The following is a 26,371-nucleotide window of genomic DNA, read 5'->3' on the forward strand; positions in this document are numbered from 1 at the left end:
CCTCTGCTGGTTCTGCGGTTGCCTCTGCTGCGGCTGCCTCTGGGGCTCTGCCTCGGGGGTTCAGTTCAGCTGCGGCTGCCTCGGGGGGTTCAGCTGCGGCTGCCTCGGCGGGTTCTGCTGCGGCTGCCTCGGCGGGTCCTGCTGCGGCTGCCTCGGCGGGTCCTGCTGCGGCTGCTGGTTCCTCTGCATCCGTCTCTGGTTCTGCCATATCTTAATTTGCTCAACGACCATCGACTCTCGACTCTGGGCTGAACCTTGATTGTTGTTACCAGTGGTGTCACTGCTGCCAACAACCACAAGACCGGGGCGTTCAGGATGCACACCACGAAACAGTGAGCCGGATGGTTTGGTTTCTGATGAAGACTGGTGATCTACATCTGGTTGTTTCAATGGGGGCTGTGACACTTTAGATGACATAAGTCTTATGTCTGTGTCTGACTTTGGCAGGGAAAAAGAACTACGGTGTGTTAGAGAAGTCTGGCTTGGTTGGGTGTTAATTTGCCTAGCCCGATCATCACTTGGAGTACCTACTGAGCTCAGTAGTGAACTGTATGATGCAATGGCACTGGTAACGGAAGTACCCTGATGGGAAGAACCCATGGAACTACTTTTTACCTCCATCATATTGTTTACCTGTGGTTTTTGACTGTGGCTGCTATTATCATAAGTGTCCAACAACTTACTGTTACTAGTTCTTCCAATACCATCTGCAACCCCACCAACATATTTGCTAGTATGTCCATAGTCAATTACTTTAGGGGGCTGAAGAACAGCTGAAGCCCCACCGGAACTACTCAAATGATCCATTCCTTTTTTAACAGCAGATCTCTTTTTTTTCTCGATGCTGATTTGGTGCAAGATAAATGGAATGTTGGAAGGGGTCATCTGGTCTTGAGGGTATGAGACGAGATATCCCAGGTCCTCTTTTTCAAGTCCAAAGTCCAAAAGGATGTTAGCAGCAGAGTCAGAGGAATATTTGGGTCGATGCGTCTCAGATAGACCAGGAGGTTGACTTGGTACGGGATAGACATAGTCACCTAATCCTGGAATGGACTGCATGTCACGTTCTCTTTCGTTCTCTACATTTGTATAGCCTGATGAAGCAGATGATGAATAAAAAACAGGGGGCTGGCCAGGTACTGCCATTTTATAACCTGACAACCAGTCCAAGGAGCTACTACCACTTTTATCATTAGAGTTTCTATGATCTAGAGAAGCAGAGGTTGATGACATAGGATAGGAAGCTGTTCCCGGATCTGAAGAAAGATATTCATTAGTATTGGTAAAGTGAGACCTCTGGCCTAGAGACTGATGATCTGGTCGGTCAGGGAACATCACATCCTCCCTGGCTCTGCTAACATTCATGTCTACAGACCTCTCTAGGTTGTCATCTATTCTGGCCTGACTCTGTTCAGGCCTGTAGTTCACCGCCTGACCCATCAGCGGTGGGATCATTCGCCCAGAGTTGGCAGGAGTTGCAGGAGATGCTCCAGATGAGCTGAAGCCAGGCCCAAGTCCAAGGTGAGAAGTTGTGCAGAGGTCCCTCTCTGCATGCAAACTGGGGAGTCCATAGGGCCCCTGGGTGGATCTTTGGTTACCCGGTGCATAGCGGTTGTATCGAGGATCAGACATGGTGTTTGCAGTCGTCTTAATCACAGAAATGTTCGGGGAGGGTGATATCAGGAGAAGCTGGCGGTCTGGTTCAAGGCTTGAAAGTCAACAATGAAAGTGGGCTAGCAAACCCCAAGGAAGTAGTGTTCAGCTCAGTTAGGAGCAGGCTCTGTGCAAGCCCTCCATAAAAGGAGGCTCGGTTGAGGCCCTGGAACAGGAGAAAGGATACAACACTCCTAAACCGATGTAAAGCTGAAAAGTTACAAAAAGAAAATTACAGAAATTATTGAATGGGACTGAACTTCAGCTTCTTGGGTGGGTAAAATCCTTTATGAGAAAGGTCTTGTTCACTTTTTGTGCCTCACTGTCACTTTTTTAATTCCTGGTCTTGACTGGCATTAAGGACGAAGTGAGGCAAACACACCAATGCAGAAATAAAAGAGTGAAAACATGTTCACAGCTGTAAGAAAAAACCAACACCCAAATCATAAAACAACTATATGTTTTTCAGAAAAGCTGACAAATCAACGGCCAAGAGTAAAAACGAATCGCAAGCATCTTAAAACAGTTTCCTTTTCCCAAGATTACATTAATGACATCAATTAATATCCTGAGCTGATGAAGAGTTTGTTCAAATCAGAACACAGAGAAAAGCATAAACAATCCAAAAATGGTGGTCTGTGTGTTTTTAAATGGGTTTTCAAAAATGGGAATGTCCTAAAATCTGCGTTCAAACAGAGTGGAATTAAGATGTACCTCAGACATATACACACACAAACACAATGCAGGTGTATCCGATATTAACCCCCATGAATGTTTCTGCTAATGGTGCTCAGTGGTTTGGTGCCACTTCCTGGATGTCAACATCAGCATATACTGACCCTTTTCCTTTTAAAATCAGTCCAGAATATACTTGTTCATTATTTATTTATTTTTACATTACTGTTGTTATTACTTTATTTAGAATTAGGAGGGTGAGGTTGGGAAAGGGGGCTTCGGGAATTTGTTACAAGAGAAATGTCAAATACCTGTTCGTTGAGATAATGAGAAAAAGAAACTACATCTGTGTTGTACAACTGTCCCGTATTAGCCTGGACGTCCCCTCTCTTGTCCCGTTTGACTGCTATGCTGATCTAACCACTGAATGATACAACAACAGCAGCAGCAGTGCGATCACGACACTTGAGAATCATAGACGACACCTGTCATCATCCAATCACAGTGTGATGATGACAGGTGTCCGCATCAGTCTCACATGCTCAGTATACTGTAAGTAAACGCGCAAATTCGTCCAAATGAAACTACAACGGATAAACCTGCTAAAACGAATTGACTGTGCAGCTACAACAAATTATGGCAAGTTAAAAAGACGTGGGGTAAGCCCGTCAGTGGTGATTCCACGAAAGCCTTCTGCACTTTATGTCGAAGGGAGTCACTGCTATTTTATTCCTCTGCAAAACTGCTATCTTTATCACAAATGCCTTAAAACAATACACTGTATATACACACAAAGCTATACTTTTTACTTTTTAGTGACAATGTTGGCAACCCTAATGTTACACTACATTACATGTCATTTAGCAGACGCTTTTATCCAAAGTGACTTACGATGGAGTTGAGTACAAGACATTTTTGTCTAATAAACTATATGAACAAAAAAATTAAGACAAAGAACGTTCACTACTGACACAATAAATGAATTACTTTGCACTTTCTGTGAAATAAGCAGAGGCAACAGAACTGACGACCTGAGTTCACCGTTTAGGCCTGATCTAGCTGCTGCTGCTGCTGACAGAAGCTAACAATGCTAACACGGGTTCGCCTCCGCTAAGGTCGGTAGCGAACGAATACGTTAACTTTGAGACAAACTCCGAACACAAATTCATGCAAAATACGCGTATCGTGTTTTTCTAACGCCACATTTAGTTTCTTACCTTCCGCGTTGTTTCTGTTACTTTAGGTGCGAATTCAGCGAAGTCTTCGTCCGGTACATGTACGATCGAACAGGAAGCCAGGGTGGGATCAACACCTCCAACTTCCGGCTTGATCGCCAGCCTTTCGGAGTAAAGGAACGGAAGGACTTCATTTGTAGAGCCGTTAGTTAGAATGACTTAATAGCAGTCTTGTATAAAGTACCTTAAAGGGATACTTGAGTAAAAGTACAAGCATGTGACCAGAAAATGACTTTTGTAGAAGCTGAAGTCACTTGCTGTATGATATTACTTCAGTAAAAGTCTTAAAGTATATGATATTTACTGTATTTAAACATCAAAGTCATTTTCTGGTGGCTCACTGGTATCTAGTCTAGTGTCCTTGAGCAAAAACACTTAACCCCATGTTGCAGTGTGTGAATGGGGTAAACTGTAGCATAAAGCAGCAAAATACCAACTCTTCTTCTTCTGATTTTATTTGGTAGTAACAAGTAAATGTAGTGGAGTACAAGTACAAGTTGCTAGAAATAAGAATAACAGAACAGAGAAAATGGATCATCCATCACTATATAAAAAAAGAAGGAAGGACATTTATTTCATGTATTCATGTATTAGGAATGTTAGTTTTTCCTCTCAGCCAAAAGTAAAAACAGAACAGGTACTGCGTTATAAATTTTATTTCTTTCCATTCTTCTCTGACCATCATGGCCACAGTCACTCATAATTTAATAACACTTTATTTTTAATATACACATGTATAAAAAAAAGACAAAAAAAAATAGATAAAAAAAAATCAGATGTCACAATCACTCAGAAATAGAGCCTTGAGAATTCTGTGCTGAACTCCTCGATGGTTTGTTTTGCAGCTCCTGTAAGTGATTCTGGAAAAAGAAAGAAGGTTGTGTGAGTTTTTGTGCATAATTTAACTTCCATGTTTGTTTGCGTTTGTTTGCGTTTACCTGCAGGTTGTCGTAGTGCGTGCGGCTGCTACAGTGGACGTCCCTGGTGTCGCTCTCGTTCACGTAGAAAACACGACACAGGTTACAGAAATAGCCCAGTTTGGGAATCACAAACTCCCGACCTGTTAATGACCAGAAACAGAAATGAAACAAAAAAGCAACAACAATCGTTTAAATCCATATTGTTCATGAATAAAGCTGCGTGCTTCTCACCGTACGAGTCGTCGGGATTAAACGGCGGCAGTTTGACGTCGATAGGAACACAAGGAGACTGAGAACGAGACCTCTTTGCCTCAGGCCCGACGAGTTCCCGCCTCCTTTTACTCACAGCTAAAAAAAAACCAAACAATAACAGACAAGACGGTCAATGATTTAAAGCTGTAGTACGTGAATTTTAAATACTGAGATCTGAAACTGCAACACGATGGAATATTTCACACTTAATGACTGAAGAACACAAACTCATAGAAGATTATCAGTGACCACAGGGCAGCCGATGAGATGAGAGGATGAGACTGAGGAGATGAGAGCATGAGACTGAGGAGGTGAGAAGATAAGCAGAGGATGAGAAAGAGGATATGAGAGGATGAGACTGAGCAGATGAGAGGATAAGAGGATGAGGATGACAAGAGGATGAGAATGAGCAGATGATGAAAAGAAGATGAGACTGAAAAAAGGAAAGGATGAGACTGAGGAGATGAGCGGGTGAGACTGAGGGAAGGAGAGGGTGGACCGAGTGGTGTAGGAGCTTCCTAATTCCAGATGATGGCAGTAACGAGAGCTTGTATCATGGATACAAGCAAGAAAGAAGATGACATCTGTATGTTCAGTTCTCCGTACCTTTAATGTCGACACTGCCTTCTGGTGTCTTCTCTTCTTCTTCCACACTTCCTTCCAGACTCTGGTTCTCAGACGGCAGCTCCTGTCCAGCAGAGGGAGCATCGGCGCCGGCTTCACCCGCTCCTTCCTCCTCTGTCTTCTGGATCTTGTGACGACCTTCACTCTGAAACGTGGTCAGATCTTTGTCCGGTGAAGACGAGGCGTGGAGCGGGTCTGGAGGTGGTGGAGGTTCATCTGAGCTGGGTTTCTCTTCTTCTCCTTGCTCATCTGTAGCAACTTTTTTCCCTCGAGCAGATTTTCTCACTGTTATAAGAAAAAAAAAAAAAAGACTGAGTGGACAAATTACAGAGAAAGTTTCATGGTGCCACAGATGTCGACGTGTGCATTTGTTACCGGGAGTTTTCCTGGTTTTCTTCTTGGGTCGACCTCTCGTCCTCGGAGCTTCCTTTTCTTCCTCCTCCTCGACTCCTCCCACCTCGTCCACCGTCACAAAGTTAACGCTCTCGTCTACTGCGAGGCGAAGCCATGAAAGTTTGCAGTTAACATGAATCTCAAACGACTTTCTGTGAAAGGTGACATTGTCTTGTGGTCATAGATGACAAACCTGTCCCGTGTTTGCGTTTCACAGATTCGGTTCTCTGCAGTTCCTCCACCTTCGCTTCCTGATGGACACCTGCTTCATCTAAAGTCTTCAAGGTGAGAACATTAGAGACATTAACGTTAGCATTCTTTGTCATACATAGTATTTGATGTACAGAAGAAACTGAAACTCAAATGGTTCTTTAAATTTGGGGTCTTCACCTTGATGTTTAAGGAGTCCACAGATTCGTCCACTTTGCTGAGTGGAGATTCCTCTTGTGAGCGTTCCTCAGCCTTGGCCTCCTCCTCCTCCTCGTCTTCTAGGACTTCGTCCAGAGTGACGAGCTCCTGCAGTTCTCCAGTCGTGACCTCACCGCCCCACTCTAGATTCTGTGCTGCTGCCGCTTCCTCTCCGGCTTCATCAGCTCCAACCTCATCCAGAGTCACCAGCTCCTCCACGTCCTTGTCCCTCCGACTCTCCTTCACCCTCCTCCTCCGTTCCTCACTGCTCCCTCCTCCTCCTCTGCTGCTGCTCCTTTGCTCCCTCTCTCTGCTTCTCCTCCCCTCCTCCTTCTCCCTGGTCCTCCTCTTTTCCTGCTGGCTCTCTTGCTCCTTGGCAAATCTCCTCTCTTCAGCGGCAGCTCGTGTCTTCCTCAGCTCTTCCTCCTCAGCTGTGTCATCAGGGTAATCCTCCTCCTCATCGCTAACTTCGTCCAGGTTCACCAGGAAGTTCCTGATGTCGTTTTTCTCCTCCGCTGGCATTTCTGTTCCCTGTTGGGAACCTTCTTTGGAGTTAACTTTTGTTCCTTCCATATTTTCAAAACCAAAATCATCTTCAGCAGATGATGCATCGCTAATTTCCTCCAAACCATAGACCACATCTTCAGATGCTTCCACAACAGAGGTGCTATAACTTGTCTCTTCTTCTACAGTTGGTTCCTCCACTTTTGAACTGATTTCATCACTTGTTTTATTCATCATCAACTCTTCCTGGACTTGATCGTCTTCTACAGAATCTACTATCTGATACACAGGCTCCTCCTCCTCCTCCTTCTTTGGTAATCCTGCACTTTCCTCTTTAAGCGTCTCATCACTTTCCGATGTTCCCGTCCCTCTTGCAGATTTGGAATGTTCTGCAGGAGGATGATGATCATCAACCGTCTCATCCTCCACAGAATCAAGAACCTGGTATGACACCTTCTCCTCTTTGTCACCCTTCTTCTGCCGTCCCATTCCTTTTTTTGTCATGTTCATGTCTTTCTTTGGTCTTCCCCGTCTTCCTCTTCCTCTTCCAGTTGGACGCTTGTCCTTAACGACCTCGTCCTCCACAGAGTCCACTATTTCATAGGTGACTTCCTCCTCACCTACCTCTCTCACAGTGACATCACTCTTCTTTGTTGGTGTGCCTTCCTCTTGGGGTTCTACGTCTTTCTTTGGCGTTTCTCGGGCAGGAGTGCGCCTCCTTCTTGATGGCGTGTCCTCTCTGTCCGTGAGATCAATAAAAGCATCTTTGTTTGTTGTCCTCTCCCTTCTTCCTCTGGTAGATCTTGTCACAACAGTCTGTTCTTCAGTAACATTGTCATCTTCCACAGAGTCCAAGATTTCATACATGGCCTCCGCGTCTCCATCAGGTTTTTTAGATGTTTCAAGGAGATCCCCTTTCTTTCCTCTCGCACTCCTCCTTCGACTAGACCTTTCTGAGATGGACGCACCTTGAACAGGTTCATCTTCAACAGAATCTATTACTTCGTACACCTCATTGACCTCATGAGTCTCCCGGTCTTCTCTGGCAGAGGTTCCTTTGTTTGTTTGTGTTTCAGGTTCTTTCAATGCCTTGTCCCGTTGTCTTGACGACGCCTCCTTCTCTTCATCTATGGTTGCTCGGGTTCTTCGCCCACTCCTGCGCGGAGATCTAGTTTCTACTTTATTGGTTCTCTTTTTCTTGTTGTCGGCCTCAGACTCTGTTGTTGTTGTTGTTGTTGTTGCCTGATCTTCAATAGAATCAACCACCTGATATGTCTCGTCCTCTTCTCCATCTTCTTTGAGCACGATGACATCTTCAGACATCTGGTAACTGCGGGGTTCAAGGTTTTGGCCATGGTCCTCCATTGCCACCTGATCTTCAGTTAAATCCAAAATCTGAAAGGGTTCCTGATTAGCGATTTTACCATCAAGTTCTTTTACGTCATCTTTGTCTTCACAAAGCTGGTCTTCATCATTTGGGATTTGATCGTCAGGTTTGTCAGCCTCTTTGGAGGCCTCTTCTTCTTCTTCACTCCTATTCTTATCTTTCTTGTCACGATTTTCATTATTAATGTCCTCACTTGCAGGTTTTTCTTCAGATTTGTTGCTAACTCTATTTACATCAACCTCAGACAGTTGTTTCACTGCAGAACCAGAATCGTCTTTCACGAGGACTCCCCCGTCCAGTTCCTTTTCACTGCACTTCTCGTAGCTCGGCTCGCCGTCGTCCTCGATGCTGTCCAAGACCTGAAAGGTTTCGACTTGGAAGCTCTCTGGTTCAGGTTGTGGATCGTCATCATCCACCTGGTTCTCTGGCTGCTCTTCAAATGAATCAAGGACTTGGTAATTTTCATCATCGTCCTCATCTTCTTTTGTATCTTTTTGTAAATCATCTTTCCCTTCCTCCAGATCTGCGACTTTGTTGTCCTTAAAACTGATCTCCAGATTCTGGATTTGGCTCAGAACTGATCCCTGTCCTTGTGCAGGTGTATGCATCTCTGATAAGGTTTCTGTTTTTGTCTCTGACTCAACAGTTTTTGCAGCAGTGTCCTCTGCTGACACTCTGTGGTCAGACTGTGAAACTGCACTCTGTGACTCAGGAGGATTTGGCTGAGCAGTAGATGCCGAATCCTTTTCCCTCTCACGAGCAGCAGACGACGGTCTGATCCAGCAGCTCGAGGACGACGCACTCGTTGCTTTGACCAGAGATTTTGTCTTCGGGTCAGAGGAGGAAGAGGAGTCAGGAGAGCGTAAAGACGAAGAGGATGAAGGTTTGGTCTGGGATTTCATGGGCTCAGGAGAGCGTTTGGCCTTTTTCGGTGACATGGAGGTCGAGTGAGACGCCAAGCTCCTCTTCGTGGAGACTTCCCTCGGTTTATACGAGGAAGACGATGACGAGGTCTTCGAGCTTCTTGTTGACCGTGTTGACATTCTTCTGGCAGATTCGTATGACGATCTCTGTTGTCCTCTTTCAGCCATGTGGGACCGCTTGGACGAGGAGCATCGATACTGGTCGGGGTCTGTGTCTTGCACATCGTTGCCGACTTCATCCACGGTGACAAAGTCGTCCATGTTGAATGTTTCCACCTCGGAAAGGTAGGTGTCAGAAGATCGGAAATCATCACGGACCTGGATAGGGAAATAAATGAAATCAAGAAGTCAAGAAATTAAACGCCAATAATTTATCTTTTAAAAAGGACCCATGATAGGAACAACACATTTCTTCAATATTATGCTTCTGGCAAATACACACGTCTTTCTCCTCGCTGTTTGTCCTGCTTCCCCGGGAGGTTTTGTGCTGGTGGATGGCAGCTTTATTGGCGGTGACGATGTCTTGGTCGATTTTAGAGGCTGTCGGACTCTCTGCGACTGCAGTCTCCGCTCCGAGCTTGTGAGCGTCCTCCTTCGCCTGTGCGCCACCTACGGGAGCTGCGACAGATTCACACGTGGTTTTAGCAGAAGTCGGGGCGAAAAGAAGGGTTGAGCTGAAGAAAAGATGATTTACCTTCTGGTTCTAGAATTACCGTGACATCATTGGCGTCTTCGAGGCGCTGCTTCAGGCTCTTCATACTGAAAAGATAAAGAGACAAAAAATGTTTTTTTATCCATCTATTTTTCATCTTTAGATTTCTTTTTGTCTTCTACCCACCACAGTTTTGAGAAGACATTAATTTATATATGTGTGTATATATATATGTATTAGTTTGGGGTTTTTTCTTTATCGTTTGTTGTGTGCGTTTGTATTTAAATAAAATGAAAGAATAAATATGAGGGATATACTCACTTCTCAAAGCGTAGGACTTTCTCCCTGTGTTGGAAGAACAAAAACCAAGACGTCAGGTCAGGCGTGAGGACAAACATGAACACGAAGGAGCAAAATGAACACAAAGCCCTCAACGTACCAAGTCGTGCGTCTGATCTGAGAGTCGGGCGAGAAACTCCTGTACTTCTCGACCACCTCTGCGACTCCACTGGCGTCGACCATTTCCACACATATCTGAAAAAAAGAGTTAAACAAAATTCTGGATAAAAAGGCACTTTTCCATGATACTGTACCACCTCCACTCATTACATTACATGTCATTTAGCAGACGCTTTTATCCAAAGCGACTTACAATAAGTGCATTTCAACATTTGGCTACAGACAAGTGCTAGAAGTAAGTAAGTGCCCTGGATGTCGATGGGGAGCTCGTTCCACCATTTGGGAGCCAGGCCTCTGCGATCCTCTCAGTGAGGGGGCAACAATCCGGTTTGCTGATGCAGAGCGGAGTGGGCGGGCACTAGAGTCTTGAAGCGGATGTGAGCAGCTACAGGAAGCCAGTGAAGGGAGCGGAGGAGCTACTTACGGTTCCAGAATCTACTTACGGTTCCAGAATCTACTTAAAGTTCCAAAATCTACTTATAATTCCAGAATCTACTTAAAGTTCCAAAATCTACTTATAATTCCAGAATCTACTTAAATTTCCAAAATCTACTTAAAGTTCCAAAATCTATTTAATAATTCCAAAATCTACTTAAAGTTCCAAAATCTACTTAAAGTTTAAAAAATGTACTTAAGGTTCCAAAATGTACTTATAATTCCAAATCCCACTGATTCTAGTTCTATGAGGTCAAAAAAAATGATACCAAACGAGTTGTGGTGGAACTGTTTAGTGGAAAAGCACCAAAAGCGAAACATGGAAGTATGTGCTGTTTTGCGACGTTCTTGTACCCTGTTAGCGAGCGGCAGGAAGCTGATGAAAGGCGCGATGGACGCCACCACTTCCAGGACGACCGTGACGATATTGACCGACGCCTCGGAGATCTCCACGCAGAGCAGCCGCTCCTCCAGAGCCTCTCGATCTGGAACACGCTTTAAAATTTTTTTTAAAAATTTTAAAAAAGAGCTGACAGAGCTGACGTCAAACAGAAAATGTCAAAATGAAGGTTATTTGAGATGAAAGTAAAAAGATTAACAACTTACAGAGTTGCTCAGTTTCATCAGAGACCTGTACATGAGCTCCTGAAAAGAGACGAATCGTAAAAACACGGTTTACAGTTGAGTGAATTCTGTACGCATTATAAATAAAATATATATATTTTCAACAGTTAACATGTCTGTGTGGTTGCGAAATCAGCACAACACTGCCACCTACCGACTGTTATGTGTACTGGCGGTATCTTTGTCGATTTTGTTTCAGTTGCGTATGTTCTTGTTTGAGGTTATATCGTCGGTATGTATTATTATTATTACGCAAGTATTATCGCACCAAACCCATTTATCGTACCAATCTTGTCTATCGCGCCAACACATCTATCGTACCAATCTCGTCTATCGCACCCAATTCGTCTATCGCACCAAACACGTTTATTGTACCCATCTCGTTCATCACACGAAACGCTTCTCGCTTATTGCACCAGACGCGTCTATCGTACCAAAAGCGTATATCGCACCAGACGCATCTAATGTACCGATCTCATCATACCAAAAGCATCTATCGTGCCAAGCGTGTCTATCGTACCAATCTCGTTTATCATACAATAGCATTTATCGTACCAAAAGGGTCTATCGTACCAAAATCGCCGAAGCGTACCAAGCGCGTCTATCGTACCAAGCGCGTCTATTGTACTAATGTTGTCCATCGTGCCAAACTCATTTATCGTACCAATCTCGTCTATAGGGCCAAACTTGTGTATCGTACCAAAGCGCGTCAAAACGATAAATGGCTAGCGGGGAAGTGGTCATATGTCCTTCCCCAGCGTCCGTACCTCTGTTGATTCCATAAGCACGTTCTCAAAGATGAAATGGATCTTGAGCCTGAAGCCTCGGACACAAATCGGCTTCGCGATGTGGTCTCGGACAAACTTGCAGCAGGTGACCCAGTCATTGAAGCGCACAAAGGCCTGGAAGAGAGAGGAGAAGAGAAAAGAAAAGGATCAGTCTTATTGTAAATACACGGCAGTGTGTCGAGGATGGGTCTCCCGTCTCTGTCCTCACCCTCCTCTGCAGCGTCAGCACTGACACTCTGTAGTACAGGGACTGGAGGGTCTGTTTGGGGAAGTAAGACCACACCAGCCGTGCCACGTCCTCGTGCTTGTAGTGTCCTTGTGGCAGCCCGGTGAACATAATGGTGGGAGTCCTGAAGAACTGATTGTTGGCCTTCTGCGGGACACAGTGTTCAAAGAGAAGAGTTGACACTCGCGGTCTGTCCTTCATTTTCACGACAAAACATCGTTTTTTTCAATTTCTTCTAAGAACTGATAAGGTCGTCCTTGAACCAATTGAAGCAGCAAATTGTTACATGAAAATTAGTTATGACGGAAAATGGTGATCTCACCGAGACTTCCTCCTTTGTTCTGACCGTCAAAAACTCTACAAGTTAAAAAAAGAACAACCAAAAGTCACTTTACCGAACAACAAATCAACTTTGCAGTGTTGCGTTTTTTTCCACGCGTCTTACTTGGGATGATGAACCAAGCGGACAAGGTCGGGAACACAAACGGCCGAGTTGGTATCGTGACCCAGAACGGTGGAACGCTGTTCAGCGGAACGCCGTATTTCAGCGACGGGACAGCCGCGGTGTTACCGTGTGGGATCGCTTTCAGAGGAAACCTCGGGACTGAAAAGAAGAAAAAGCAAATAAGGGTGATTCTGATAAGGTGTACGACAACATCCACAAGTGCATTTTCATTTCCCACCAGCGGTTACACCCTGCCGTCCACACGGTTTTGTGACACATTTAACCAGGGTTCCCACACCTTGAGATCAAACTCAAGGACTTTCCACAACAACTTCAAGGACTGAATAAGCTGACACGGAACAAGATGGGGGGACAGGGAGTGATTGTCCTTGGGATCTTGGTCAACGTCGGTCTTTGGTGAGACATGGTTCTTGGAATTTTCATTTCCCAGACGTCGCGTCATCATATGCACTCTTCCTGAACTTTACTCGCTCATTGTTCTGCACGGAATCTCACATCAACGGCGGAGAGAGATGGTACAGCGTCCACCGCACTGCGAGTAACTGCGACTCCACGTTTGTCCTGCGTAGGCCTAGTCTACGTACGTGCATGAAACAGTAGGTGGCGTTGTGACAAAGAAAGGAGACATTTACCTAAATATTGTGCAAAATTCAAGCACTTTCAGTGACCCATGTTTATTTTCAAAATAAATATTATTTTCAAAAAGATTCTTCCCAAATTCACAAACTTGAAGGAGTTAACCCAACATCTGCTTCCTGATTGGTTATGGGTCATCGTTTTCAAATGTCTTTGCAGACTAAACAAGTGTCGGTGAGGGTTTCTCTTTACTGTACTGGGTGTTTTATCCACTGAAATGCTGTTTTCACAGAGTGGGGAAATCTCAACGCGCTACCAGCTCGAAGATAACTTGTATTTTTTTTCCCTTGGCCGTACTTACGTGGCGCTGTAGTGGTGCTCTTCGGTATTTCCAGCCTGTATATTCTGTAACCAGGAGCATCTTTCAGGAGACTGTACCAAACACCGAGCCGGTCCGCATCGCTACTGGTCTCAAATTCAACAAAGACCTGCGAGAAAGTGAGACAACACAGCGATGAGACAAACAGGAAGCTGTTTTTAAGCCCCTTCCTGTGCGTGATGTTTGTACCTTATTGAGGAGAGGAAAGATGTTTTTGACTTGATCGATCTTTCTCAAATCTTCTTTGAGCACTTTGACCTCGCTCGGGGAAATGTTCTTGACGTAGACTATTCGAGTGGCATCGTCCGGCAATGACTGCGTCTAGAGAAAGGGAAGAAATTAAAGCACAAACTGCAGACACAGCTCTTCTTGCCATTAGACAGCGTTTTCTGGTTGTGCTGCCTATTGGTTGTTCTACCAAGTCTACGATACCTTAAGAACAGTACACGTCCCTGTGAGCTAAAATCACTGATTTTCTCTATGGGGTTTGGTGTGCGAGAGTGAGTGCTTTTACAAACTTCAGTTTCTTGTTGGAAAAGTCTGTCTAAGATATTATATAGACTTAAAATGATGTAGATTTCATCTTTTGTAAATGTTTTTGTAATGTTAGAAATTAACGTGGTTATGGCTTCAGGACAAATTCACATTATTATAATTAATTAGGCCTGAGGCTTCAGCTTTTTACTGAACACTGTTGTTTGAGTTTATTTTATTTACTGACTTGTATGAAGTAATTTATTACCTGTGCTGACAAAAGCAGTGAAAACAGTGAGATAGACGTGAACATGTTCTTAAGACACTGCAGATTCAGAGTGAAGTCATTTTTCTTTTTTTTTACATTTTAGCCATGAAATCAAAAGCAGTTAACTCGTTGAGGTGAATTGATTTGGACATGCTAATAGTGAATGTTACTTACATACGTCACCTTCATCCTCCTCATCGAGAATTTATAAAACTGCAGCTGAAACAAAAACATCAGAGTTGACGTCTCACACCGAACCCTTCCGTGCGACTTCGTTGTTGTGCGTGAACTTACTGGGATCATTGAAAAGTCGCAGTTTGTGACAGAAATGTCCAGTTCAGAGTTCCCGAGCGTAATGCGCTTCTTTGACGTGAACCTCATGAGACAGCGCACAGACTGAGGCGATGGCATCACAAAGAAGGCCTTAAAAACAGAGGCCAAATGCATTCATATCCAAACACAGACAGATTTCGTAAGAAGCGTTCCTTGGATTATTTTCATAATCAATGAATTGGCTGAATATTTTCTCGATTTATCAACACGTGTGGTTCAAACCAGAAAATATTTACATTTAAGGGGGTAAAAATCCTCGTTAATCTAATCTGATCTAATCCCTATAATCTATGATAACTGGTATTGTGTGCTGTTTTTGTGACTCACCACGCACGCCTGAGTGGCCACGTAGATGTTTTCGTCGTCATACACAAATCCAAACGGGATGAGGAGTTTGGCGACGTCTTCCTCGGTGTAGCTGCCGTCGTTGTATTTGGGCAGGTTGGTTATCAGCATCAGCTTTGCAGGCCTTTGACAGAACTGGAAAATTGAAAGAAAAAAAAAGAAAATGAAGGAATCGTGAGGGTTATGGACCAAAACGACGCCATTTTGGCGGCAAGTATCACTGTTCACATCCATAGACCAAAGTGCTTGGCCACTGGTTTCAATCAGGCTTTGGGCTCTTATCCCAAATAACATACCAGGACATTTTGGACAATGCAGTTCTTCCAACTCTGTGGCAACAGTTTGAGGAATGCTCTGCTCTTAACTGCCGAACGGGAAGCTGTGAACCTGGATGCTAACTTCAGTGTCGCTACAGACTTCAGTATTTAACGCAAATATCTTGTTTGTTTTACGAGCTTTTATTGCAATTTGTAAGCGTTCTCTGGAGTAGAACGACAGAAAGTTTATCAAATGTCTTGATGATTTCTCTGAAGCTTTTCCTGCCAACATGGCTGAGTCATGTGACATTCCAGAGTTCTATATGGTATACATCTATAAAAGAACTACATTCTACACTCTATAAGAAGAAACTACATTCATCTATGAGTGATTTTGCATGGATTGACGGCACAAGCAACACCAAGACGCAGACGCTAGTGCGACACCTAGTGTCAGTGAAGCGTAAAAATCAACTGTTGAAATCTTCACTCGGAAATACAAGAGGTTTCAGAAAACTTACTTTTGGCGACATGATGGATTTCATGCTGAGGAAGCCTGCAGAAAGAAAAGAAAGGATTGAAAAAACAAATACTAATCGACATGATTACATAAATGGCAAAAGTCAGATTCCCACCGAGTTTTTCCTTATTAAAATTAGCTTCAAATGTCTCCCCGATAGTCAGATTCGGAGTCGCGGCTGCTGGTTGTTTGCTCACTGCTGCCGTCTCTGGGGCCATTTTGTCAGACGTAGCTACTGCAGGCGATTCAGTCGGATCGCCGCCAGTGACCTTGGAGGAAACCTCGGCTGATTCTGGGTCCTTCTGGAACTCCACCAGAGACGTTGAATCTTAAAAAGAAAAAAGTGACAATACGTTGTTACAATGGACACACGAACTGTACTTGTTTGCCAAAAATACCAAAGTCCACCACAGATACCACAAGCTGGACCGAAACACTGGAAAACGTCCAGAACATTGGATGCAGACATTTTTACTGGAGTATGATAAATTCATTTGGAGACTTTCTTTGGATCGGGTAAATTCGAGCAGGTTCCTAAAAGACGACGTTCCTGGAAAACCACCACAGTGACTTTTGCAGACATCTGTGTTCTCAACTTTCACAGCAGGTTTGAATCTCAGACGACCGGTTAGGACAGTCAACGCCCCCTTTCCCATCGGTCCAAAGACTCGCTAACATTTAGCTTTTACCTCAAACTATCGGCGATCAGGGTGAAATGAATCGGCAACAAATGCAGGTTTTTATCTGCTGTGATCAGCAGTGAACTAAACTCTGGAATCTTCTCTAACTTACCGGTCTTCTCTGAGCCTTCAGCTAAACTTGAAGGTTGTGAAGCCTCTGGTACCGACGTCTGTGACGAAGTCTTGACAGAAGTTTCTGGAGTTTCAATGCCAGTCTGCGGTTCAGGAGCTGCTCCTTGGTTCTGAGGTGGAACAGCAGGAGCTGACAAAGATCTGGCCTGGTCTCATCTGCACTGATTGGTGGCTGATTCTCATCGGCTTTTTCTGGTGCAGCCTCTGTGTCTTCTCCATTGCCGGCAGCACAAGGTTCTACTTCCATGGGCTCTAACACTTCAGCTTCTTTTCCTTCAGCCTCCATTGGTTCTGCATCTTGAGCATCTTCTGCTTCAACATTAGCTTTGGCTGGTTCTGCTTGGTGCTTCACTTGAGCACTTGAAACGGCCACCTTGCCCATCTCAACCTGGACCAAGTCTTCAGGCGTCGCCACAGACGGATGAACATTCGATTCAATCTTGATCGATTCTTGTGATTTGGAAGTCTCTGCATCAGGGGTATTTTCTGAAGCCGTGGATGTTGCCGGCACATTTTTTTGTTCTGCAGTTACTTCTTCCACCTCTTCTTTAAAGATAAATTTCTCCACTGGTGTTTCAGCTTCCTGTGAAGTTGAGGCTGTTTCCACTTTGACCTTTAACTCTGTGATTGTTTCTGGGACTCGGATCTGGCTCATGTTTGCCGATTCATCAACTGCGGCTGGCTGTTTCCGCTGCATGACAGGTTTTTTCCTTTTAGAGACGTGTTCTGGAGATTTTGAGATGTTTTTCGCTTTGAAAACCAAGACCTTTGCTTTAGTGACGCTGGTCGAGCCTTTAACAGAGCCTTTCAAGGTTTTCTTTTTCAGACATTTGCCTGTTGTGATTTTCTTGGCTTGATGGGTAGGAGGATTTTTACGGGCCCTGGACGGAACTCTGAGGCCTGGTGTCTGGAGAAGACCCGGTGAAGGGGGAAAGCCTGGTGTCTGGAGAAGACCTGGTGAAGGGGGAAAGCCTGGTGTCGTGAGAAGACCTGGTGAAGGGGGAAAGCCAGGTGTCGTGAGAAGACCTGGTGAAGGGCGAAAGCCTGGTGTGGGAAGAAGAGCTGGTATGGAGAGAAGAGCCGCTATGGTGGATTTTGGGGATTTAGTCGTTTGAGGTTTGGAGGCCGATAACTTCCCACGTTTTCTGTTAACAAGAGCAAAATGGTTGTAGTCTTTTTTTAAACATTTTTACTTTTTTAAACAGTGAGAAAGATGCATAACTTACTTCAGAGGAGACGCCTTTTGCCTGTCCTGCAAACAAACCGAATGAGATTTTCAGACCAACTCCAATCACACGGTAATTTAATGAAGCCTCATTAATCCCAATTGAACGTGAGGATAAAGTATAATACCTTCTTTGTGAAGCTCAGGGTCCCAGCGGTCAGTGAGATTCCACTTACATCAATGATCTTTGCGCTCTTCAGTTTATTTGCATCGTTGCATTTTTCGAAAAACACATGAGCCTAGAATTGCACACAAACAAACGCACATTATTGTGGATTTAACAACAACCATTAGGAGGCAACAAAACTCACACTCTTACCTTTGCCTGTTTCCGAAACAGTACGACTGATTTGGTTTTTCCAAAGCGTTCCACTGCAGCGACGATGTCACCGTGAGAGAGTGAACTTACGATGCCCTCCAGCTTCACCATGGTGGAGATCTGAGGAGATGCTTTAGCCAACTGAAAAAAATAAACAGAAAAAGACCAATTATCAATAATAAATCGATCATAGAGGGCAGCGTAGTCAAGAGATTTTTGTGAGATAATGATCGGACCGTGGGAAGGAATTTCACCAAATTACAAAACTTGCATAAAAATTATTCCTAGAGGATTAGGTGATGTTAGTGCTAGCTAGCTAGCTGAAGCATGAGTATAGAGGTGTGTGTAGTGGAGGGCAACAGTTTCAAATCTCTCTTCAGAAATAGAGCCCAGGGTTTGATAGAAGAACTTGCCTTTCTCTTCTGCAGACTGGTCTTTGGAGTTGTTGTTGTTGTTGTTGTTGTTGACCTCGTCGCCTCCTTCTTTGGTGCTGAGGAGGAGGACAATGATGAAGAGGAGGCAGCAGAGGCTGAACTCTTAGCCCCAGCAGAAGTAGAAGACTTCGGCTGTTTCCTTTTAGCAGACATAGAAGATGAGGAGGAAGAGGGCTTCTTCTTGGTTATCTCAGCAAGTAGAGTTTTAACCACGGCTTCCAAGTCTGACTCTTTTGATAGAGATTGCTTAGCTAGAAGGACAGAGAGGGAGATGCCTTGATTAAAGGACAGCAGAGGTTTCATACACGCCACTTAGCAAATGTTTACAATTCCTCAAACCTGTTTTTTCCAGCAGTTTCTTCACCAGTTTCTCGGCACTGCTCGACCGCTTCAGTTGAGGCGACCTCTCCGTCGAAGATCGTCTTTCATTGCTTCGTTTCGGAGATGACCGTTTGTCGTCACTCCTTGGCGAGGACCATCTGTCGTCTCTCCTCCTTGGCGACAACCGTCTTTCGCGGCTTCTTTTTGGCGACGACCGCCTCTCTTCGCTCCTCCCAGACGAGGACCATCTCTCTTCACTTCTTGGTGACGAACGTCTGTCGCGGCTCCTTGGCGACGATCGTATGTCGCGGGTTCTTCTCAAGGACGACCGTCTCTCTTCACTACTTCGTCTCTCGCTACTCCTCCTTCGTCTCTCATGACTCCTTGAACGTGACCGACGGCGGTCGTAATATGGGGAGCGAGAGCGAGAACTGAAGAGGGAGAAACAAAAGACAGTTGATTCTAAAAATGAATTCACACAAATTGTTGCCTTTGTAGTAGGACTTGCATATTACACACCGAGAGTATCTGGAACTGCGTGATCGAGATCGGCTGCGATTTTCTCTTCTTCCTTCCGAACGACGGCGCCTACGAGAGCTAGGAGACCGGGACCGGGACCAGGAACGGGAACGAGAACGCGAGTGGGAGCGACTTCCATGACTGGATTTGCGTTGACTTTTTTGGGAATTCTTCGCAGAAGTTGAGGACTTAGCATCTTTTCCAGCAGCACTACAAAGAAAGGGACATTAGATAATTGGTTAGTAACATAGTTAAGTAATTACTTAAGTTACTACTACTACTACTACTATTTGTCCAAAGACTACAAACTCTACCTGGACTCGAGAACTATCTCACCATTCCACTGTGAGTATCTGTGGAAAATAAAACACATATGTTTCCATGAAAAAAAAAAAACAATACATAAAAAAAAAGCTTAGCATTTTCAGTGTAGAAGGCGTGGCACTTCCCAAATCAATAGCTATCAAGGAATTATGAAGGTAGGAACTCGAGGAACACATTTTTGGACAGTTCAAGAAACCTGACAGAAGTTCAACAAGTTTCCCTTCAATGTAGGTTTGAAAAAAACACTGCAGGTAAACTGGTCACTGCAGTAATTAACTATGAAGGCTGCACCAACATACTGCAGAGGCAACACTCAAGTACATGTCCGGGGACATCTTAGGGACAACCTTCAGGACTGTCCCTATTATTACTGTCACTCAGTAGGTTGGTGCATCCCTGGTGGATCTTCACCAAAACTATTAAAAACAAGGGCAATGGTTATCAAACAATATTTTTTTAATGATCATTTGCTTTATCGTGAAGTTTAAAAGAAAAAAAATAAAAGGACTGACAGTGTCCGCAGGTATCTGCAGCTCTCAAGGTGGAGGTTGGTGTTCTGATGGGAGATCCAATCCTGGCAGTCAGAACAATAAACACAACATTTAGAAAGTTGTCATCACAACTACGATCTGCTTCAACATCTCAACTGTTAGCACACAACATTTCTGAATACGTAACATGAGTATTCATCCCTTCACAAAGTGTCCAAGTGTGCAAGAGACAAGTGTTTTCGATGCATGTTCATTAGAAGTCCGGGGACGTCAGGGAATCCACAAAATCAAAAACATATTCATCAGGTTTCTTCAACACTTTAGCCAAAGGCAGTTTCACTTTTCAGGGATGAATTAAAAAAAAAACTGAGTAAACAAGACAACAAAAGTAATTCCCTTTTGTGCAGAAAATAGAAAAACAAAGGAAACAAAATCCTTTACATCCATTATGAATCCAGCAGCTGACTTTAATTAATTTCACATCAAGGGTCACAAGTCTTTTTCATGCAATAAGACTAAAAACAGGAGCCACAGCGTCAGTCACAAACAAAATAAAAAAATTCTTCTTCTTGAGGTCAGCAGTGAGGCAAAATTTAAACAAGCTCTTCAGTCTTTCAGTCAGGCTTCCTGACAGAGGTCACTGCCAAAAGCTGATTTGGGGTTGGTGTAGAGGAGGGCAGGTGTGAAAAATGTGGTATCCACTCAAATAATTGCAAAAGATGGATGAAAAATATGGTGGGTAAATAATTCTTTTTTTTTAACACAAGATTGAATGTCCAGTATCAAATAAAGGAATTCAAAAATCCTGTTGAACTTTATTCATTACAAAAATATATATATATATAAAAAAATGACCCTTTTATGAAGAAAGGGTCATTTTCACTACAATGTGACTGCTCTTCGAGATGTTTTTTATTAAATCCTTGGTCCCAGCTTGGAAGTAATCGCCACTTATTCGTTGAGGGTAGTGCGGAAGCTGGAAACAATCCCAAACTGACGTCGGGCAAAAGGCAAAAGAGAAACTAAACAGACAAACAGACACAGTTGCACCGAAAATGAAGGTCAATTCATACTTTCCGAGTCTGCAGGGATCTGACGGTACGAATGGAATCTGTGTAGTTGTCGATGCACTACGTTAAAAATTGTTACTGGATGGTTTGCAGGTAGGAAAGTATTTAAGAATGGAATTTGAAGTCCGGGTCCGAGGTGTACTGACCCCAATTTAAGTATTAATAGAAGGGACAACTCTCTTCAAACACAGAATGTGGAAAGTATAAAGAGGCCTTTAGTCTCCCATCCGCAGAATCCAGACATCCAGAGAGAACCCACACAATCAATTAACAGTTTTACAGTAATTGTTGATAAATTATAATGTACAGAAGGCATTTCTTTTCATTGATTAATAATTCAATGATAACATTACAGTATAATACAATTCCAATGATCTAGGACAGAATCTGTTTTTTGCACTTCAATCTGACCCATAAGGGAACAGTTTGACCAATCACAGGGCAGTTGAGAGACACAGAGCACCTGCTACTGGATGTTTTAATACAACTGCTGTGCATGGAGGGCCACTCAGTGCAAAGGTTGCTATTCAAGCACCAGTAACAACTGCCTATTCAGTAAAGGAAACCTCCCCAACAATTTCTAGGGTTAAAACAAAATGTTTTACATGAATAGCACAAAAAATTCTTAATTTACAATATCTCAGACACGAACACAGAATTGTACAAGACACATTTCCTGGAGGGAGAGCAACTAGACTGTGTTCTTCCACTCACCTGTATATTCCTGCATTCTGTGAAACACAGGGAACAGGTGTGTGGAAAGACTTTCGGTGAAGCTGCTGCATAGTCATGCATCATGGCTGGTGTTGGCCGATCCTGAACACCTGGGACCTTTACCAAGCGCTGCTTCAGGAAATCAAAGTACTTCCATGGGCTAGTATTTTGCTGAAGTGACGCTGGGGGAAAACCAGGGGGCCGAGCACCACCGGACAAGAAAACTGGACTAGAGTACTGGACAGTGGCGCTGGGGATGATGGGCACAGGTGGCACAGGTGGATAAACTGAAGTCCAAAACGGTTGCACTGGTTTTTGTGTCTGTTCTATCTTTATCGTCTCAGATTTGTGCTTCTGCTCCTGTTTCCGCTTCTCCTCCTGCTTCCGCTTCTCCTCCTGTTTCCGCTTCCTTCTGCTCCTGTTTCTGCTTCTCCTCCTGTTTCCGCTTCTGCTCCTGTTTCTGCTTCTCCTCCTGTTTCCGCTTCTGCTCCTGTTTTTGCTTCTCCTCCTGTTTCTGGTTCTGCTCCTGTTTTTGCTTCTCATGTTTCTGGTTCTGCTCCATTTTCTGCTTCTGCTCTTTCGTCATTTGCTTGGTAACTGTGGACTCATGTCCTTGAGTTTTACTTGCATCCTTGGTGCCACTATTGAAAGTCTTGTCAATGAGCACAAGACCACATCGACCAGGATTCCCACTTGACAACGTAGGGAAGGGAAGCGGCAATTTTGGCCTTGTTTCTGCCTCAGGTTCCTTGAATGGAAGGGGTTTAGATTCAGAAGTGAAGACTCGTCTGTCTGTGTCTTTCTTTGGCAGAGCGAAAGGGTGAAAGCCAGGTAGAGATGTCTGATTAGGTTGGGTCGAAGAGCTGAGACTAGTAACAGAGCTAGTCTGGACTCGTGGTTCAGTGCTTGTGGGAGCAACAGTGTTGTAAGAAGAGCTGAGACTAGTAACAGAACTACTATTGTCACGTGAAGAGACCAAAGTACTGATTTTAATCTCAGCAATTCCTTTTTTTGATGGTTCTTGACCACTGCTGCTTGGACGCTGCTCACAAGTGTCCAACAACATACTGTCACTCCCACCACTGCTAGCACTTCTGCCACTAGTCCTTCCAATGTCATCCAAAACCCCGCTAACATATTTGCCAGTATGTCCATAGTCAATCACTTTAGGGGGCTGGAGAACAGCTGAAGATCCTGAAGAACTTCTGACGGGTTGGGGATCGGGGTAGGAGCTTGACTGAACTGGAGTCATTGATTTCTTTGCCTTCTCCACACGGATTTGGCGCAAGATGAACGGCAGGTTGGTAGGGGTCAACTGATCTTCAGGGTATGAAATGAGATATTCCAAGTCCTCTTTTTCAAGTCCAAAGCGTGAAAGAATGTCAGTAGCAGTTTGGGAGGTGTACTTGGGCCGACTTGTATCGCTGGGTTCAGCGGATTTGTCTGTTGCAGTATAGTCATAGCCTCCAAGTCCTGGAATGGACTGAACATCACGTTCTCTTTCTGTGGGAGTAATAAATCTACCATCACCACTGCTTGTGTAGCTCGATGAAACAGGTGATCCATAACATTTAGCAGAATCATCAACGGTTGGCCTTTTAAAGCTTGACAACCAGTCCATTGAGCTTCTGCTACCTCCAACATCTGAGTGTCTGTGGCTCTGAGAGGCAGAAGTGGAGGAGATGGGATAGGAGGTTGTCCGTGTGTCTGAGGATTGATACTCCTCTCTCTGAGAGCTGGTGAAGCGACTGCCGTGACCTGCGAGCGGATGATCTGGGTGGCCAAGAAACCTTGCTTCCTCTCTGGCTCTGCTAATATGCATGTCCACAGACCGCTCTAGGTCCTCATCGACTCTGGTCCTACTCTGCTCAGGCCTGTAGCTCACTGACTGAGCCACCAGTGGTGGGACCATCCCCCCAGAGTTGGTGGGAGTGGCAGAAGCAGCCCCAGATGAACTGAAGCTCGGCTCAGGTCCGAGGCGAGAAGGTAATCTCCGGGGGTCCCTCTCCTGCATGCTAGAGAGTCTATATTGTCCCTGGGTGGCACTTTGGTTATCAGCAGCAAAAGGGTCATAAAGATGATGGGACATGGTTTTTGCACTTTCAAAAACGTTAACACTGTATCAGTCAAAGAGGAGGTGGGGCTGCCGGGAGCTGGCTACGAACTTACAACTCAACTGATGACAAGGAGCATGTTACTAATCAGCATCAGTCAGAGCATCCAGCCACTGGGATGCAGATGTAGTCCAATCAGGACCAGGCTCCCTTTAAGCCCACTAAATCAGGGGCTTGTTCAGGCCCCTGAAGCACCACAGAAAAGGGGAACCACAAGTCTCAAAAGCAAATTGGAAGATGTGGTGAAAAAAAAAAAACCAATTAAATAAAAACAAAGGGGTAATTGAACCGGACTGAAGTTCAGCTTCTTGGTTGGGAAAAATCCATTAGGTCCTGGTACCTCTGACGCTTCCTCTGGATCTTTTTACATCTTGGTCGTCACTATCAAAAAGGAGGAGGAGGGCAAAACAAACAAAGCACAGACAGAGATAAAATAAGGTCATAGCTGTTAGCAGGAAACATTCGGAACCATGTCACTTATTTCCATGCTAATCTCTGATGGGACTAACACCAACAGACGGACACAGCGTGACCTGAAATTTAACATCTGGCAAACTTGAATTCAAAAATTGTGTCTGAAATGAAACGTGGATAAACAAAAAAGGACAATGAATCAAGTTAAGAGTCTTGTGCACCCACTGGCTGTTGATTTAAAAATACTTCAAGGACTTCAACTTCTTCCCTTTCAAATACATCCAACACTTGGAGAAGCTTGTGTTCACAAAGACAAACATGGAGATTTTGAGGTGATGCATCCAAGTTCAGAGTCTAGGACAAGGTGCATAGAACCAGATAGTCCTCAAACACTGGAGAACAATGGACACACTATGTTTTTGCTGCTGTCATCTTTCCTTGACTAACAATATACTCATTGTTAAGCCCGAAATTATGCTCTTTTACAAATTAATAGGTAAATAAAAGGACAAACGGTAGACAGAGAGTCTAGCGATACAGTGGTGGTGGTAAATGGAATATTCCAGATTAAAACATGGCAGTCATGCTCACATGGTAGACCAGCTGGATACACAACTTTGACTGCTGAAACAAATGATAAATGTGTTTCCAGGGTTATAAACTCCTTTCATCCTTGTTTGTTGCAAATGTGTAACTCAAACTTAGGGGGTGTCAGAACAAGGTTGGAAGAGCAGGGAATCACCTGGGAATCCAAAGCTGACAGTGGAGAACAGCTGACAGTACAGAACAGAACGTTAATTTTGTGAGAACCACCTAAAATTCAAAATACTTACATCATGGTTGAAAACCCGCTAACACCCAATCCCATTTGTGTTTGCAATTTACAATTATTTGTCTATTACAAATAGTTTTCTCTGATAAATTTCAGCGCATTTCAGAGAAGCAACAGATCCACAAATTGATTTTCAGCTAATCCATTTGTTGCGTTCCATATACTGATGGAAATGGAACGCACCATTAGTCATATGATTTCTTACCCTCACTCAGTCTGTTTTTTTGCAGTTACATCTTTTGATTGCGATAACTTCTACACACCCGTCAGGTATACAAACATCAATGTGATACTTATTATTTAAAGTATGTTTTAGCTGATAAAAGCTGATAAAAACACACCTAATGTTGCTATAAATTCACCAAATTAATGTTGACTCTACTCCAGAAGATGGAAGTTCATTGTGAGTGTGCAGGCCTAAATTCCCACACACACAATCTGCATTTAATACACACAAACACATGCTTGTCTAAATGTTGTGTGACCTTGTGTCAGTGGTCAACATAAATAAAACCAACAGTGTGTGAATATGGTTGTGGGGAAAAAACCTTGTCACGAGCCTGAAGCTCAACCACCGTTGCTGTACACAGAGCTAACTAGCCTCTGCTAGCACATGCTAACGTGCGGTCTAAGCCAGGCCCGATAACAAACACAACATCGCGGTGACCGTTCGACAAAACACCAGATACGGCGACCGCGGGTCAAAGTTTTAACGCTCTGCGACATTGAAACGCTACTTTTCTGTTGTTTAGCGTTGTTACCTTACGTTAGTTGAGAGCGTATCAAACTCTTCTTCGAGCCACGGGCAGACAGGAAGTTACATGCATTATAATTTCCGGGGCAGGGAGCAGCCTTCACAATAAAAGCATGCTTTTTCAGTGACATGTCCATAAACCATTAAGATATTGCAATAACTAAAATTATGTCATTTTAACAAATTTATAAATAAATGTGTACATTCTGATATTGAATGATGTATATTTTTGCAATATAAAAGCATGTATGA

The 26,371-nt window shown here is 44.0% G+C and overlaps 2 protein-coding genes across 2 annotated transcripts; both read right to left on the minus strand.

Annotated features, from left to right (window-relative positions):
- Positions 1–60: 60 nt before the first annotated feature.
- On the minus strand, positions 61–3,609 carry LOC122765994. Its single transcript, XM_044020553.1, has 2 exons — positions 3,546–3,609; positions 61–1,863 (listed from the first exon to the last, which is right to left on the minus strand). The coding sequence occupies exon 2, from the start codon at positions 1,630–1,632 to the stop codon at positions 61–63; it is 1,572 nt and encodes a 523-aa protein (XP_043876488.1). The 5' UTR covers positions 1,633–1,863; positions 3,546–3,609.
- Positions 3,610–4,204: 595 nt separating this feature from the next.
- Positions 4,205–26,104, minus strand: LOC122765995. The gene is given in 37 exon segments (XM_044020554.1): positions 4,205–4,423; positions 4,502–4,623; positions 4,715–4,831; positions 5,342–5,644; positions 5,735–5,851; positions 5,946–6,030; positions 6,143–6,427; positions 6,473–9,292; positions 9,417–9,592; positions 9,669–9,733; positions 9,948–9,971; positions 10,066–10,160; positions 10,875–11,015; positions 11,127–11,165; positions 11,912–12,046; positions 12,141–12,305; positions 12,481–12,515; positions 12,604–12,762; positions 13,562–13,688; positions 13,769–13,894; positions 14,496–14,540; positions 14,616–14,744; positions 14,982–15,134; positions 15,778–15,812; positions 15,892–16,104; positions 16,194–16,212; positions 16,596–17,733; positions 17,815–17,840; positions 17,942–18,052; positions 18,133–18,273; positions 18,546–18,817; positions 18,906–19,318; positions 19,407–19,616; positions 19,721–19,759; positions 20,243–20,304; positions 22,006–22,434; positions 22,436–26,104. Coding segments are annotated over 37 exon segments (10,230 nt in total). The 5' UTR covers positions 24,020–26,104; the 3' UTR covers positions 4,205–4,348.
- Positions 26,105–26,371: the final 267 nt, after the last annotated feature.

This window comes from Solea senegalensis, linkage group LG3, assembly GCF_019176455.1.
Source record: "Solea senegalensis isolate Sse05_10M linkage group LG3, IFAPA_SoseM_1, whole genome shotgun sequence".
Classification (NCBI taxonomy): Eukaryota; Metazoa; Chordata; class Actinopteri; order Pleuronectiformes; family Soleidae; genus Solea; species Solea senegalensis.

Bases quoted from the DNA above. Each gene is read 5' to 3' on its own strand.
- LOC122765994 (XM_044020553.1), bottom strand. From the start codon at position 1,632: ATGTCTGATCCTCGATACAACCGCTATGCACCGGGTAACCAAAGATCC.